At 41.8% G+C, this 17,109-nt stretch overlaps 1 protein-coding gene across 1 annotated transcript in view; it reads left to right on the forward strand.

The window, feature by feature from the left end:
- FLT1 (fms related receptor tyrosine kinase 1) overlaps positions 1-17,109 on the forward strand; it is a 451,054-nt gene that overhangs the window by 65,059 nt on the left and 368,886 nt on the right. Inside the window, exons 3-6 of the mRNA XM_086935163.1 lie at positions 1,157-1,380; positions 14,153-14,277; positions 16,633-16,795; positions 16,888-17,024. Of these exons, the coding sequence (XP_086791289.1) occupies positions 1,157-1,380; positions 14,153-14,277; positions 16,633-16,795; positions 16,888-17,024 (649 nt within the window). The remainder of the gene's footprint in view (positions 1-1,156; positions 1,381-14,152; positions 14,278-16,632; positions 16,796-16,887; positions 17,025-17,109) is intronic.

Below are 17,109 nucleotides of genomic sequence, written 5' to 3' on the forward strand. Positions count from 1 at the left end.
GTCCAGCTTTCGAGCAGCAAAAATAAAATAAATCTCGATAACTGTTATGATTAATGTCCCTCTTAGAGAGAGAGAGATCAGAGTTTTGTCTAGTGGCAGTTTTGACTCCCCATAAAGTAGCACTGAGGACTGCTGCAAATAACAGATCTGTATTTCATGTGGTTAGCCGAGTCTTTACCAGCGCTTCAAAACAAATTAAATGTCATTGAGAGAAGGGCTAAGGAGAGATGAGGGGCACTTTTGCTGGATGGTACTGAGAATCCATGGAGGAGGGCACCAGCCGCTATAAGCGCTAAAGCCGGCCCTGTTCACAGTAGAGCAAGCTGGTAGCTCCTGAGGCCAAGAAAGGAAAGGAACATTGTTTTCAATTAAGGCCATACCAAGCCAACATGAACTGTGTTTCTTTGAGGAAACTGTGCCCTGGGTGAAGTGCTGTCCTCATGAGTTACCCCTCTGATGAGGGACAGGATCAACAGCTTAGTCAATCAGAGAATGTAATCTACTCTATATGATTCTATACAAACCAGTTTACTTTTGTAAATTGTCCAATGAGGTATCTTCTTATCACAAACACAAATGCATTCCTGTAGTGCCAAACAAAATATATTTCTCAAGAAGATCCTTTTTGCCTTCTACTTATTGTATAAAAAGCTCCAATTTACCGATGAGATTGTGTTTCCTACAAAACCTAAATTCTAACCATGATGGTTTTTATGTAGCCAATATAGAAGTCTCTAGGTCAGCATTGATATAGTCTGCCTTGGGATCAGTCAAAAGGTGTTGTTGACTACCTATTTTTAATTTTATTCTTACTATACCTTTCCGTTCATCTGGTTACTGCCCCTAAGTATACCAATCTATCTATCTATCTATCTATCTATCTATCTATCTATCTATCTATCTATCTATCTATCTATCTATCTATCTATCTATCTATCAATCTATCTATAGCCCACCCGCCCGCCTGTCTGTCTGTCTGTCTGCCTGCCTGTCTATGTTCTTTCCTGTCTATCTTCCTTCCTGCCTGTCTCCTGTCTGCTTTCACTAGTGTCCCACGAGTCTGACTCATTACCTTGGCATATACAAGATCAGTACATCATAATAATCATACCTGCGCATACACCTGATGCCATGTTTCCTCTGACTTCCTTTGCAGAGGGGACTCTCGCTGTTCCTGGACATTGCCAGAATCTTTAAATAAGAGTAACAAAAGGTTGACCATCACGAAGTACGCCTGTGGAAGGAACGGAAAGCATTCCTGCAGTAGCCTGACCTTGAGCAAAGCTCAAGCGAGCGACACTGGCTACTACAGCTGTAAATACTCCTCAACCTCTGCCAAAAAGAAGAAGCTGGAGTCTCGAATCTACATATTTATTCATGGTGAGAGGGCTATTCCGGTAGGCCTTTCAGGTTCTCTTTTAAGAAAAATGTTTTAACATTTTTGTTTTAGAAAAGCATTTTCTCATATCAATCATCTATGCATCACTGTGAAGGGGCCTGCTGGACAAGCTGATGCTGTAGAATCAGGTAAGCAGCTGTGATTGTGCACTAGCGGGTAACCAATGATTACAAATGGGTGCAGGGTTGTGTGCTCTTAAAGCAGGGTTCTCTAAAGTCGGTCTTGGAGGGCCGGATCCATCCCAGATTTTTTGCAGATCCCCATTTCGATAAATGTAGTTATCTTAAAAATCTGGCATGGATCCGACCCTCCAGGATCGACTTTGGAGAACCCTGTTCAGGATACTTTTAGGAGCAGTGTTCTTTACTGTTGTATCCAAAAACTTGAAATCGACACATGCTTGTGTGTATGTGTGTGTGTGAGTGCACGTGTGTGTGTCCACACTGACATGATGAAAAGGTTGTGCGTTATGAACATCATGTTCGATTTATAATTCATCTGCTAAAGGTGACCTCTCAGCCTGAATCCTGATTGATTTCCCAGCCAATGTAAAGACCATTTGCTTTCCACTTATTTTTATGTGTATATGCAGAAAGGTTCCTTGTCATTAGCAATACTTTAATACTATCACGTTGTTAACAGTTTTTGTTGGACTCATAGGTGATAGCTCTTGTCATAATGAACGTTTTAGAACTTAACCTGCAATTCACACAGTACGCAATTCAAATTGCCTGCCAGAGGTGGTGCCAGAGAAAGTATGTCAAGAGAAAGAAACCGAGGGCCTCATTTACAATTTTTTGCTGTAGGCCAGCACTGCAAGCTTTGCTGTTGAGTTTCCCTACGGCCAAAGAAAAAGGCAGGAATGCACAGTATCTATCAGACACTCGGCATTCCTTTCCTCTTTCCCTGTGTTGGCACCCAGGTTTTCTGACATGCGCAATTGCAGGCACCCTGAGCAAGGGTGTCTGCCTTGTAGGAATTATTGTTTTTGTGCAGGAAGGGACATCTTCCAGCACCAAAAAATAAATGGAGGCGTAATCAATGTCCTCAATCTCGAGCAGCGCGATGGAGAGTACTCCGATCTGCTCCAATCTGATATTGGTAGACGCCAATATCAGATCGGAGGACATTGATTACTTCTATGAAGATTGGGGATAGAGCCAAGTTGAACTCCCACTTACCTTATAGAGGACGTGCCACAACCAGAGTTTTTCTACTGGTCAGTAAGATACAAAGTTGGTTGATCGTGGTGGATACACCTTACACCACCGGTAGATTCTTAGCCCATGCCCTGACGAAGTCTGTGGTTACTACCAATAGACGAAACGTGTTGGCAAAAACTGTGACTGTTGGTAGCTTTGATAAGGAACTGAAGCACAACTAAATATTACAAGATATGGAATAAATACCAAGGATGAACACTTAAGACAACTACTGTGTGGATGAATTACTGTCATGCACTATGTGATTGTGGCTCAGGAAATTGATTTTGTATTCATGTTAAAGAGGCTTGCTATTAGCCATATGCCTATGTCAGTCCTTGATGTACCATGCTGCATCCAATAACTTAATGGCAAGTGATGATCAAGTGGCGGCTATATATAGTCTTTTAGTGAGGGTTACTAATGTGGTATTGTGCTCACCAACTCTGGATGAAATTACATTTGAACTAATTAAATGGTATTTGTAGAGTGCATTAGCTGCCATTAAAGACATACTGGTTCTTAATTGGTGAATAAAGCCGACTAGGAGGTGGGTGGCAACAGCATAGGTAGACTAAAAATGCCATGTTTTTTTTTAATTTTCTTAAAACGATTTGAATATATGTTTTCCTGATTTTACATGGTAAGGCTTTTCAGGTTTTTTGCTGGCAGGTATGAGAAGGACTAGTTAGTCTGGTTTTGAGTAATGCAAGCAGATTCAAGTGTATCGTGTGTGAATTATATATATTTTTATGAAGATTAAGGGGCCCATGGCACTGTAGTCTGTTATTTGATACGCAAGTAGCCTTGCTGATTATTCTTTTACGTACTGGAAGTCAGTGGAGTTTTTTTAGATGGGAGTTTATGGATGTATATTTAGGCATATGAACAAAAAGCCTTGTGGCCCCATTGTGTACAATCTGAACTCTTTGCATGAGATGTTTAGGATACCCAAATGAAGAGCAAGGAAAGATATTTTTCAAGCTTCTCAAAATAGCGAAACATAGGGCAGAGATGGTATTGTTTTGGCCATAGAAGGATCACAAATAATGCCAAGGTGTCCAGCAGAGTCTACAGAAATGTAGAAGAACTCCCACATCAGAATTTCAGTCCAGTGACCAGCTGTGAGATCATTTTCCCCATTAAGTTTAAAATAGTTCTGATTCACCCATACGACTATTCTCGTCATGCACTCCCGAAAGGCTGTTCTGGTGGTTTCGTGGTTCTCAGTTAATGATACTATGATTGGGGTATAATGGGCATAAGATGAGATTTTAAAAAACATGAGACTGGACTGTGGCTGCAAGCGGAGACATGTAGATGTGAATAATGCCGGGCTCTGCAAGGAACCCTGACTTACACCACATCGGGTGGAGAACGGGAGAGAGTGGAAATGGCCAAGTCTAAGTGTTTGAGTACAGTCTGCCAAAACAAAGCAATCCTGCTGTGAGCCACATTTTGTATCACTATGCTTTCTAGTTTGTCCAATAGAGTGGAATGACAGACTGTATCGAAGGATGCTGATAGCTCCAACAGGATGGGGGCTGCTTCAATAGAAAGTGAGCATCATTCAGTGCAGAGTGAACAGGCTGATACCATAAGGATCCTCCCTATAGGTCATTAGGCACAATGTTTCCCTCCTGGCCATCTCTGTGGGATTCCCTAAGGCATTCTGAATAGTGTTGGCTTGTTGTGTTTCCTTTGAAATAATTAGATGAACACACATGAAATCAGTGATTTATAGTTGTAAGGATCGGGATCGGATATAATGTCAGTAGTAACCTGAAATAAGGTGCCCACCAATGTTCACGATAAAAGTCATGCAGTGCAATCCAGAATGGATATAAAATGTAAAAAATTGATACTTGTATAGCGCACTACTCACCCGCAAGGGTCTAAAGGCGCTTGTGCGAATACCGCTGTGGAACCCATCCTGGCTTTCCCTGTGAGGCGTCCACTCCTGGGCACCCACAAGGTGGAGGCCAGGCATCCTTAGCGTTGTGGGGGCCGTTGTGGAGATTAAGCAAGCTATTGCCCAGAGTTGCAGAGTGGGACTCCATGATTGGAATAGGCACCGAGGCGAGAATTATCAGGTCCGTGGAATTTTTGAGCCCAAGACGGGGAATTGAACCCTGGTCCCGGGCCAGACATCTGCATAAGGGTCTGCCGCTCTAACCATTGAGCCACACTTCTCCACTAGGGTTTTTGTCTTGCATCTCCAGCCTCCTTTTGACAATTACAAAATTCTTCTTCTTTTGCAGTAAAATGAACTTGTTTAAGTTTTAAACTGCCCTTTTGTACTTGGGCATTCACTGTTCTTAATGGACAGGTCCAATCTACACTTTGCAAGGCGAGCTGCCACAGGGAAGAGCATTTCTTTCGTAGCGTAAGAAAGAAGCTAAAGCAGAATACATTAAACTTGGCACATTGCCATCTGAGAAATATCTACTCTTGTGACGGGAATTCAAAGTTTTCAATAGTTTGACACATTGACATCTTAAACACAGTATTGTCCTGCACTTGTGTGGGGCAGTCATCACATGCTTCCATGGCTCTTCACAATGCCGTCTGAGATGCCGCCCTGTCCTGCCCAGCCAAGGTCTCTTCATTTCAATCTACTGATGGTGGACAGCCACATTGCATCCTTGTTCAAAGACTGTGGCTCTACCAGAGGTTCCCTTACATGATCCTACAGGTTCTGGAACGCCTACCTTGTCAGACTAGCCTACTTATAATCCATGCTCCATCCGACTCATCCGCATTATGTCTCTTTGCTTTACGGCGTTAACTGATATTTGACCATATTTTTATGCATGTGGAAAGTCTCCTAAGATTATCTGTGAACACATTCACAGACTGTAAATCTAGAAGGTCTGGTACATAAAACACCGACAATTTCAGAAAGTTGACACTTTAGACTATAAAGCAACTTTTTTAAATAAACGTGGATGACTACTCTGTGGTAAGGTGCAAACAAAGGTTCCCTGTGATTGGAATCCTCATTAGTGGATTCATATTGTTTCCTGTGGGAGCTGCAACATTGTTTTATGAGCTCCACGCGGTTAACCAGGACGCCTCTTTCTCACGTTGGACGTGCTATGCACAATAAAGTGTTGCTATTTACAAATACAGGAACAAGACCGTCAAGGGCTGCATTGTGTTTTCAGGAAGCTATCAATTGTTGTTGTAAAAATGGTCCTTTCCTTTTCTCCCCATTTGACAAAATGTTTTTTGTACAATGTGATAAAATAGTATGGCCTGCTCTTGTTATCTTGGAGAAGCTTTCAATGGGCACCTTAAAAAAAAGGTGTACATGGGTGAAAGAATGTTTGCATTATTGGTGGCTGGTATGGAACAGGAGGGGGGAGAAAGTTTCACCCACCTCTGCACGGCCACAGTCTCTCCTCCGTTGTCTCTCCCCTGCTTCTCTTCCCGGAAACAGGAAACACACAGGCTCCTCTAAGCCTATCATGACGCTGCTTTCACCAGCATGACAACACCATCATGATTGGTCTGAGCAGTCTGGTTCGGTGCTCAGACAGGGAGTGGGAGTCTGTGCATGTTCTCCACCCATGGTGTGCAATACATCTGAGTGGAGTACGGATGACTGATTGGCTAGCTCAACTGTCATACGCACTTAAGTGCACCAACCACTCCTCCGCTCCTGGCAGCTGTGACAACAGCCAAACCCGCCCGAAAACTGGCTTTAGCGAGGAAAAATAAAATGAAAATAACATTGTGTTGTTATCATTTTATTTTTCCTTTTTTTGCACTTCTGAATAGCAGTGGGGCAACGCTTCTCCCCCTTAGAGGTAGAGCCGCCCCTAGCTTGCATGCATGTAGATGACATTTAAAGCGCATGAAAGGTGCAACTGAAGACCTCACGTTGATCCCTGAAATATTTGGCATTCACGTGAAGGTCACTGAAGGGATATAGCTTCAGTTCCATTTATTTGAAAGAAGAAATAAATAAAGCACCATAGGGGAAACTCAGGTTTACCAGGCACACATGGATTCGACTTGGTCTAGTTGTGATTCGAGGATTTTTGAAGATTGAACTATATGTGTCCATTGGGACACACACACCAATTAAATAAAAGTACCAAAGGAAATAAGTTGATGCTATTGGAGCCAAGTGTGGCTCACGGTGTAGAGCAGGCAGACCCGGAAGCTGAGGTCAGACCTGGGACCAGGGTTCAATTCCCAACGCGGCAGGGTCTTGAGCTCAAATGTCCACGGACTCGATAATTCTCGCTTCAGTGCCTGTCCTAATCATGGGTTCACACTCTGCAACTCTCGGCATTAAGCTTGCTTAATCTCCACAACGGCCCCCTGCGGCGGGATGCCTGGCTTTCACCTTGGGGATGCCCTGTAGGGGCTATCTCACAGGGAAAAGCCAGGACGGGTTCCCAAGGCAAGCGCCGGGAAACCTCTGGGTAGCTGTGCGCTCAATAAATGCAATGATAATAATAATAATAATAACCACATTTACGATGCGCTGGAATCAGCTGGAATGTACCCTATAATAGTTTAGCAAATGCCATAAACCTTTATGGCAGCAAATTAATTCAATTGAAACCATTGGGAAACTGCCATTTCCACCAGGTTGTCCAAACTTGTCAATTGAAATAAGAAATAATAGGTAAATAAACCGTATTTCATTTTCATTGGCCATCAGAGGATAGGCAATTCTATGCAGAAAAAGAGAAACAGAAATAGAAAAAGGGTGTGTAGCTCCAACCTCAAAGAAATCACACTTGCAGCACCATTCTTAGTTAGAATGACTTTTCTTTCAATAAGTTTTGACAAAGTGACTTCATGAATAAGAGAGGCTGCAAGGAAATCTGTGCTTTCTATCTGTATTAGTCTTAACACAGCCAAAATTAGCGTAAGCATATTTTATTAATATTCCTATAGAAGGGCATGAAAGCAGAAATAAATAATGATCTATTTTTGGCAGTTCCTGTGTTTGTATGTGCAAGCAAGTCATTCATGCATGCCAAAGCAGTGGGTGCAGATGTGCATTGTGAGTTAAGAGTCTGCTGATGTCTGCAGGCCTCCCTCCACATCACCATATGCGTCACTGGCATGTAGAGGCCTTAACGGGACTGTTGGCATCCATACTGTCAATTTACCCCGCTGCTTTATGCATTACATGAGCAGTGGCGAAGGGAAGCTTGAGGTGCTCATTAGGGCTACATCAGCCACAGATTTCATTGTATCCTTCCGCAAGTAATCGGACTGATCTCTGTGCCCGACACCCCATTGGCGCTTCCTGAGTGGCCATTTTGCACTAGGCACAAATGCGTAAGCATAAAAGCAATATGGGCACATTCAGCATATTTTGCGTTGAATCATATTTGGTCCTGAGTTAGCACAGGCACAAAATGTAACCTTTTCTCCATCTAAACTTGCACAGGTCATGCAAAAACCTTTCCAAATCTACCCCATAGTTGTCTCTGTTGATATAAACAGCACACAAGACATGATGAGACATTTTGTGTGAAATTGCATTGTTGCATTGTCAATAATGCACTTTTCCACCTCAGCGGTAATATGATTATCCGTAAGATCTACAGACTCAGGCTAGATCTCTGAGTGAGATGTTGTTCCACCTTAAGGCTGTCCCGCGGATCCATAGTTAAATCCTGCAGCTGACTGAGAAAATTGTACCTCTACTGATTCCATCAAATTTTTCATAGTTACCCCAAACTCATGCTACTCAGATTGAACTACCGCAACTCTGCATGTAGGTAAACGAGGTTCTCAACGCCAACCTTCTTCAACTTGGCTAGAACTCATGCACAAAGCTTGTCTCTTGAGTGTGGACATTTGTACGCATTTCTCCTTTTTCAATCTCTTTAGAGAGGACAGATTGATTTGAGATTTGTATTAAAAATTTTTCCAGTTTAAAGCACTTAACATTGGGCAGCTCACTAGTTTGACTAAGAATCTAACTTGATCTAGTCTATATTGGACAGTGGCGTAGCTAGCCCTATGGGCACCCATGGTGGTCTCTGTGTTTGCCACCCGCGGTGGCCCGCAGAGAAGAGTGGGGTCAAATGGGGTTGCTGTTGCAGCCTCAAGGCGGCAGGTGATAGCGGGGGGAGGTCGCCATCCCCAAAACTCGTGCCGCCCGGGGCAGACCACCACCCCCCCAGCTACACCACTGTGTTTGAGATCTTGCAACTGAGAAACCAAGATCATTACTCTTCAGTTCACTCTCGTGGACAAGCAGTAATATTTAGGAAGCCTACGCTCTATAATACACTAAAACCCTTGATATAAATGGTTGCAAATCTCTTGAATTTCGTGAAACAATTAAAACCCTATTTCTCCTGCAATATGCCTAATTGAAAGTGCCTCTTAAAATTAAAGTGCTCTAATGACTGTTTTCCAATACTATTCTATTCCTGAGTATCTCAGTTCTGTCTGTAAATTGGGCCCATGTATCTTATATTATTTGATCTGTTTTCTTGAGAGTGTGTTGAAGGGTGATAACAATGTGATATGCATAATTTAACTCAGTTTATCATTTAGCGTGCTTCTCTTAGGATTACATGTGTATGTCTGTCCTTATATGAATAAATGAAAAGGCACTTTAAATGAAATTACTTGTCCCAAGTAAGTGGAATCTAGCAAAACTCTGCGACATCTGTAAGGGTCTTCTCTTGAGCACAAAAGCCATTTCTGACTGTGAAGTTCCCTCTCCGTGTGAATCTTAGGCATTAGAGTTGGGTGCATTTTCCCCCAGAATTAATTTTTAACAATCTCGTTGGTCTTGGTTTAATTGAGTACTCAGATTGGTGTAACGTAGAAAGCTTCCCAAGCAACATTTAGTTTCAATAGCCTAATCATTGTTTCTGAAATGTACCTCATTCCCATAGCAAACAGGTAGACGTAGTAAAACCTAGACATACAATTGCCTTTGCCCGTTTGTGTTGATTCTTCAACTCTTCTATCTACTCCAATATCTTTGCTATTGCTGATAAGAGTGAATGTATAATTGCTGGGATGCACAGTATTGATATTTTAGTTGTAGTCATTGTATGAGGGTTGCTTTGTAGGCTTCATACTGAAATGACTCTTGCCTATCACCTTAAGGCTCAGATATTTTATTTGGTGTACATTCCCTTAGTCTTTACTCCACATATGGAAATGAAAGATGAGAAACGTAATTTAAAACCGAGGAGTGGTGATGTGAGTAGCAAAGAGTGCTGTGAGCTATTTAGAAAGGAAGATGAAAGATTTCAACTATTGGACTATGTTACTTGTCTTTCACCATCAGCAAATGTTACAAAGTTTGAGCAAAAATCTCTTACAGCAAATTTTTCACATTTGGTATCTGCTCTTATACCATTTGTGTGCCTTTTCAATTCTGTAATAGGAGGCAGGCAGGTTGGAGACAAAGAAGTCGTAAGTTGGAGAACTGAAGAGAGGTTTGCATGCTTGACTCAAAGTCTCTTAAACTTTCGAAGGATTTATTTGGTACCCATGTCATTTGTGATCTGATCCCAGAAGCTTCCACTGTATGTTCTGTCATCCTTGGCCACCTTGACTTGATTGGTTTGGCTCGTCTAATATCAGCCCCTTTTTAATCTAGGTAATTCCAAAGCTCGATGATAAGAAATTTGCCCTTATTATGCGTCACAATGTGTTCTAAATTGCAAAAGAAACTGTGATTTTTCATATGACACGGATGTCTCCACTTCAGGCACACTTCCTATCACCCCGTTCAAAGCACAGGCATTGCGTTCAAGATGGCGTGCCTCCCTTTCCCGCTCTTCCCCCTGTGATTGGCTGTGCATCGGCAAGTGGTGACACATTGTCTGCAGACTCAAGTCTTTATGGCTGCTCTTCCTCACTCTTTCTCCTTATTGTGGGTTTCAGGAAATGACACTGCAACACACTCTGCTTTTGGAATTCATGTTTCTTTTAAATTTGCGACAAGAAGGAACGAGACTCTTGAGAATAGTAAGTCATTTTCGTGCTGATTGATGTGGAAAAGATCTTTGACCTTTTCCTGATTTTCCGGATTTGTGCAACAAGATGTGCTTTTTGTAATCATGCCACTCTCCTGTTGCTCTGTTTTTTCAAGTGATCAGGCCACTTTTTATGATGACTGGGTTGGAGAAAAAATAATCAGGGACAAGAGAGGAGAGCCAAAGAAAAAAATTGAGATCTGTACTAGAATAACAGAACCAAAAAATAAAAGCCAATGAGCACCGAGCTCATCCAGTGTGCTTGGTTTACTACAAGGGGCTCAGTGATGCACCCACTTGCCCACATGAGAAACTGTGCACATCTCACGTGTGTCCATTAATTATAGAGACTGCCTGCCTTATTCATCGATCCATGCCTGTCAAGCAGGAATCTATGTTATGAAATTGTATCTGCTGGTTCAGCATTTGAATTTCCCATCCCAAACCTGCTCCTGCTGCTATGATCTCCAAATATACTCTTTCTAGACCCTTCCCTCTTCTATCCCTCCACTAGCCTTTTCAATCCAACTAACAGACTCACATGACCACCCTTCAAATTAATTTCATATTTCCCTATACTAATTCACCACTAATCCTGTTTGGGTTCTGTAGTAGCGTGCTACTCCTCGAAAAGCGCCTTGATGTCTCACCAGGGGTGCCAAGCTCTATATAAATGCAAACCCCTCCCTCTTCTGTCCCTCCACTATCATTGTCAACCCAATTAACAGACTCACATGTCCACCGTTAAAATTAATTTCATATGTCCCTATACTAATTCACCATTAATCCTTTTTGGGTTCCGAAGTAGCACTCTACTCGCCGAATAGCACTTTGACGCCTCGTCAGGGGTCTTAAGAGCTATATAAATGCAATTACAATTACTTATCAATGCCAAGCAGGCTGCCATGTGGGTTGCATCCAGTGTGCATTCATTTCTCCTTTCCAGTATTAAACACCTAAGTTGGCTGTGTGTTGCTGGAAATCAAAATAAATGCCCCTAATGATAGTGGGTATTCTCTGTGCACATCAGGGATATTTCAACATTTTCCTCCACGGACCTCTAGGCTTTGCAGGGAAGGAAAAAACTGTGATGCTCGCCCCCCTAGGTAGAGTGGTGTGTGCACCACTGTTATTTCTGGGGAATGAGTTGCCAGGTCAAAGGTTTCCACAAGCAGGACTGGCTGGAGCAGTTCCCCATCTCTAAACGAGTCTGAGAGTTCTGCAGTTCTCCTAGTCTTCAAACTCTTAATGACATGACCCACTTTGTTGACAAAATAAGTATGTGACTATCGTTAATGGTAGAATACTTGTTTCTTACTGGGAAGAAATATACCGTGCTGGTGAGAAATGATTGTGAGTGATTAGAACTGACATATACAGCCATGTTTATTATAGGTTGGGATAGAGAGGCGAGGGTTGGAGGGGAGAATGACCATGAAGAGTGAGGGAAGGCAAGGGTTGGTACCAGACTGGTTATTGGTTGACGAACTGAAAATAGAATAAAGAATGGATATTAATAACAGACCCAAATGCAATTGAACTGTCTTTGGTGCTTGTTGTGATGGTTACAGGTATGATAAAGGAGAGATGCCGAGGGTCTTCCCCATGAACTAGATCTCCAGTCTGTTTACTTCTGTCCAAAGCAAAATCTTTTATTGAAGAATATTCTCCACATTGATAAAGACTCAACAAAAACAAATGGCGGACTCATGAATGTATGCCGGCAGTAGCCATGGAGCTTATAGCATGGAAAGTTCCCTCTGTCTGTGTTTGTGAGTGATAGACAGAGCTCTTCCTCACTGTAACTGCTTGTTACCTACCCCGATCTTTCAGGTAGGAGCGGCACAATCCTTTCTTAGTTATGATTGCAGCTCATCCCCATTAAGAGAATACACCATTGATATTCAGATGTAACATAACATTTGGTGATTTCCAGGTCCCACTTGGTCCTTTGATTCTGCCTCAGTCTGCCTCTCTTTTTCGCTGTAAAGATTATCGGTGTCCATAACTTTTTCTTTACGGTAAGTACAACAACCAGAGCATTCTAGAGATCTAAGCTCCAGGACTGTGATATGCTCAGCCATTTAAAATGGTTGGAGGGGCTTTGACATAGAACTTAGTAACTAAGCATCTGAAAGCGTTGAAGTCTAGCCTCAGCCCAGGTGTAAAATTGTGCATAGTTGCGTAAAATCTACATGTGTCTCCACCAGCCCAATGACTGCATACTTTGTTGCTGGTGTGTGTACCAACTGTGACCCCTTACTAGGGGTGGCACCGGCTTGTTTGTTGCATTACAATTGACAGCTCAGCTGAGACCTCAAGCGTGGCAAAACAACTTGTTACTAAAACTAATTGTTACCAAGGCTTGAAGAGGTAAAACAAACAGGGGGGCAGAGAGAGAGAGAGAAGAGAGAGAGAGAGAGAGAGAGAGAGAGAGAGAGAGAGAGAGAGAGAGAGAGAGAGAGAGAGAGAGAGAGAGAGAATGAGTGAGTGAGTGAGTGAGTGAGTGAGTGAGTGAGTGAGTGAGTGAACTGTGTACACCAACATTTTACAAACGTTTTGTAGTCTTTTTCGTCCTGAGTATTAAACTGTCTTTAACCAAGTTTTGTTGTGACAATGAACCTCGAGCACACTGAAGAGGTGGGAATGATGATATTCTTTAATTAAAGAGTCTGCAGTAGTGACGTGCAAACTGTCACATATCTTCAATTAGCGTCTTAATAATGCCTTTGCTAAAAGACATGCTTCAATCCAGTGGTTCTTGGTTGAGCATTGGTTTTATCAAAGCTGTGATGGATCAAGCTGAGGCAAAGTTAAGAAAAAAAACAGTGATAAGGTACTACTAAAAGTTAGTTATCCTATGCTTCACATAAACGGTGGAAAGAAAGCACATCTAGTGTGGCATTACTCCAAATCAGTTAAAGTAAGTGGAAATTAATCTACATATTTTAGACAGTTTATTTTCCCAGCATGACCAGATTAACAGCAGTGTTGTAGCAAAAAAAGCAGAAACCTGTGTAAGTGCATTGTGAATACACTAACTGAAGAGATAAGCTATCTATCTCTGCAGTTAAAGAAACCACAATTTCAGTTCACCAGTGTTTTGGAGACTAGTTATCACAATCAAACTTGATGAAGGGTCCTTTCAACCTGAGAACAGAAACAAAGCTACACAATTCAGGTTTGGTGCACATAGCTCTTCTAGATTCATGTTCAAATTAAAAGCACCAGGTAGGAAGGCCACACTCGGTGGATCACACCAGGTAGCATATCACAGTCAAGTGTTAGAAATATTGACACATGAAGATTCAGTTGGCCAACAAACTAAAATAACTGCACATGTGCGCGAATGACCTGGCTGTTCGATTTTACTCATTGGAAATGGTTTTGGTGTACACATTGGACTTTCTGGTCTGCATCAGGGCTTGGATCATCTCGTATAAAACAAAGCTGATTGCTGGCTTTGTCCCATCTCAAAGCTTCCCTAGTCTGCTCTCTTTCTGTTTGCAAACATGGAGTGAGCATATGTGGTATTCTAACCCAACCCGCCTTCTTTCATTCTTTCACAGATACTGCTCGGCCATTCGTAGAAACCCACAATGACATACCGAACGTTGTGTACATCTCAGAAGGAAACCCACTGGTAATCCCTTGCCGAGTCACAGCGCCAAACATCACTGTCACTTTAAAAAAGGTACATGGATCCCCAATATACATTTCTGAATTCTTCCATGCTGGTGGTAGTAATTTTATGTCGATGCTAGTTATTTTTTAACAATGAGTGGTAATATATTAATTCTGTAAAATTGCTTTCATTTATACACCACAAATATTTGTATGATATTTTTGTGTGCTATTAAAAAACGTATCCTTCTTTCCATTAGCTCCTTAAAGTTTTTGACAGCATGCTTGCTTCACTTTCAGATTCCCAAGACCATCATAATAAAAAAAATGAATTTCAGTATAACCTTGCTAATTGATTTGTTTAAATGCTCTTGTTTTTTTTAAATTTTGAAAAAGACATTAAAACATTGCAAGTTGTACATATGTTGATGAGACACAGTTAAACACGACACAGTACAATTTCGTTGACTTGCTAGACAACGGTGTTCAGGTTTTTTCATTCCACTATCAAAGCCGACGTGCTGCACGATCAGTTCAGTTCAGTTCAATCGTTCACTATATTTATCTGTTAATTGTTCACCGTTTGCACATTATTGATGGCGGATCACCAGAGCTTCTTTTTGTCAATTGCCTCTAAAGGTACCAGGATGTGCCTCAGTCCTGGATAAAAAGGAAGGAAAATGTGATTATCAAAGGGTAGATCTAGGATGCTGGCCTAGGATGGGGGGCGGTAGAGGAAGGCTGCATGGCTCTCAGTCTGTGGTGCAGCCTTTTAAAGGCAACAGTGGGAAACTGCTAAGAAATGTCCTCACTGTCATCAAAGGCAAACAACAAAGAAACTAAAAAAAATGAAAAATAATAAAATTACCCCTTCCCCTTCGCTGCCTTCTCGAATCTGGGCAGATGTTCGCCTTGATACAATAAACAGATGTGGTTAAATTGCTAATCTGTGTCCCAACAATAGTTCATGCTCCTTTCCTGAAACAAGACTCACTCTCGGGACCTGAAAATCCCCTTGTGGTGCAGGAGAGAGCTCACGATGGGGAATAACCGCCAAGGATGCCTTCTTGCTCTATAATATAATGGTAAACGATTTACTGTGGTTTCCTCAAAACGTTGGACTTTTCTGCAGAGTGACTTAGAGGTAACCGTAAAGGGTTGTGCATTGGTGCGTGACAGGTGTGGTGAGCGCTTATTACCATGACAACTGACGTGCCACAGGCTCAAGTTGGACGCTTGCATTGGAAGGTTTCAAACTGACCTGGTGGCAGGTACAGAGACTTTGCAATTGGTCATGCGACAGCAAGGTACCCGCATTTGACATCCTTCGTAAGACTTGAACAGTGCTCACCACATAAAAACCTACTTACCATTGACTTGCAAATTTGCATGGTGTTCCCATCGTGGAACACTCACAACCTGCAGCTGTGAACACATTGGTGTACACACAACTTTACAGCCTTTTAAGTGTGAGTAATTACATTCATGAGTCAAAATCCACAGAATCATGAGCTAGATTTTGTCCTTTTAAATGCTATTTGCGAAAGCAAGTTTCACTTGGGTGTGCAAATGGTATAGTGAACATGGTCTTATGTTTTCAAGAAGTATATATTTATTTCTAATGCCTTGTAAATGCATTATATTCCTGTTAGAGTTTCAATTCTGTTTGGTATTCATAAAATTAATGGCCAATCGTTGTTAATTATCTATCATGTTTCTAAGAGTTTTTAGCAGTTTTGTAACTCAGACCTACTAAATTAACAGCAACTGATTCTTGTATCCTATCATGTGGGTCACGTAAGGCTTTTCAAGAACTAGTGTTCCCAGTCACCCTAAGATGCAAATTATTCTGAACAGGACTCGCGGATTGGTTTCTAATTAAGAAATCTTAATCGCCTCCTATCAACAAGCTTCGTTGCCTCAGTATATCTTAAAGTGGTTGGCGTACAACACTTTCAGGAGAGGCCTCCTTGGTCGTCATCCGCGTGCCCAGATGCCATGTTCTTTGCTCGCTTACGTGCACAGTGAATCTACATTTCATGGACACCAGCGGTCTTCACAGCAGCATTACTAGTGGACTGATGGTGGCTTGTCACATGATTTCCAATGTTATGGGATAGAGCTTAATTTCTACATGGTTCCAGAAATAGAAATACATCTAAATACAGTCTATACATGATATCTGAGCTTCAGACATGTCACGCGTGTTGAAACACATGGCATTTTCCTTATTTATTTTTTTGCTCTTACTTCCTGTCCCAGCAGAAACTGAGAAAGCCTCCTTGGTTCTTATAAGGTTACTAAATAAAAGTATAATATGTTTATTACTTGAGTCCGCTGTTTAATTGGAAACAGTTTGCATTTTCAGTAAGGTATATTATTCTTGTAATCTTCATTCATCTTTATTTGTGATTATTCCCTTCAGCTGCTAGGTGAGCCATTTATTCCTGATGGGCAGACAGTAATCTGGGACAACAAGAAAGGATTCATCATCCCAAAGCCAACATACAAATTCTTTGATCTTCTGATTTGTGAGACAACCATCAATGGACATGTGCACAGCACACAATACATGATGCACAGACAAGGTGAGTCATCTTCAACTTGCATCCAAATTCCTGAATTATGTTCATTCTGCTGATTCCCTGGTTCACTTTCTTTTTTCTTCTTCCACGTGCAGTGAATAAAATCCACGATCTGTGGCTGAATGTATTGAACCCCGTCAAGTCGCTAAAAGGGGAAACTCTAACCATTAACTGCACAGTGAGCGTGGCCTGGAATACACGTGTTCAAGTCAAGTGGACCTATCCTGGGGAAGTATGTTTTTATTATGACAACTCTACTTTTAGTATCGTTTGCATGATTCAGTAGCAGTGTACCACTTGATTTTCTTTCCACTTCA

This window comes from Lissotriton vulgaris, chromosome 8 (genome assembly GCF_964263255.1).
Source record: "Lissotriton vulgaris chromosome 8, aLisVul1.2, whole genome shotgun sequence".
NCBI lineage: Eukaryota > Metazoa > Chordata > Amphibia > Caudata > Salamandridae > Lissotriton > Lissotriton vulgaris.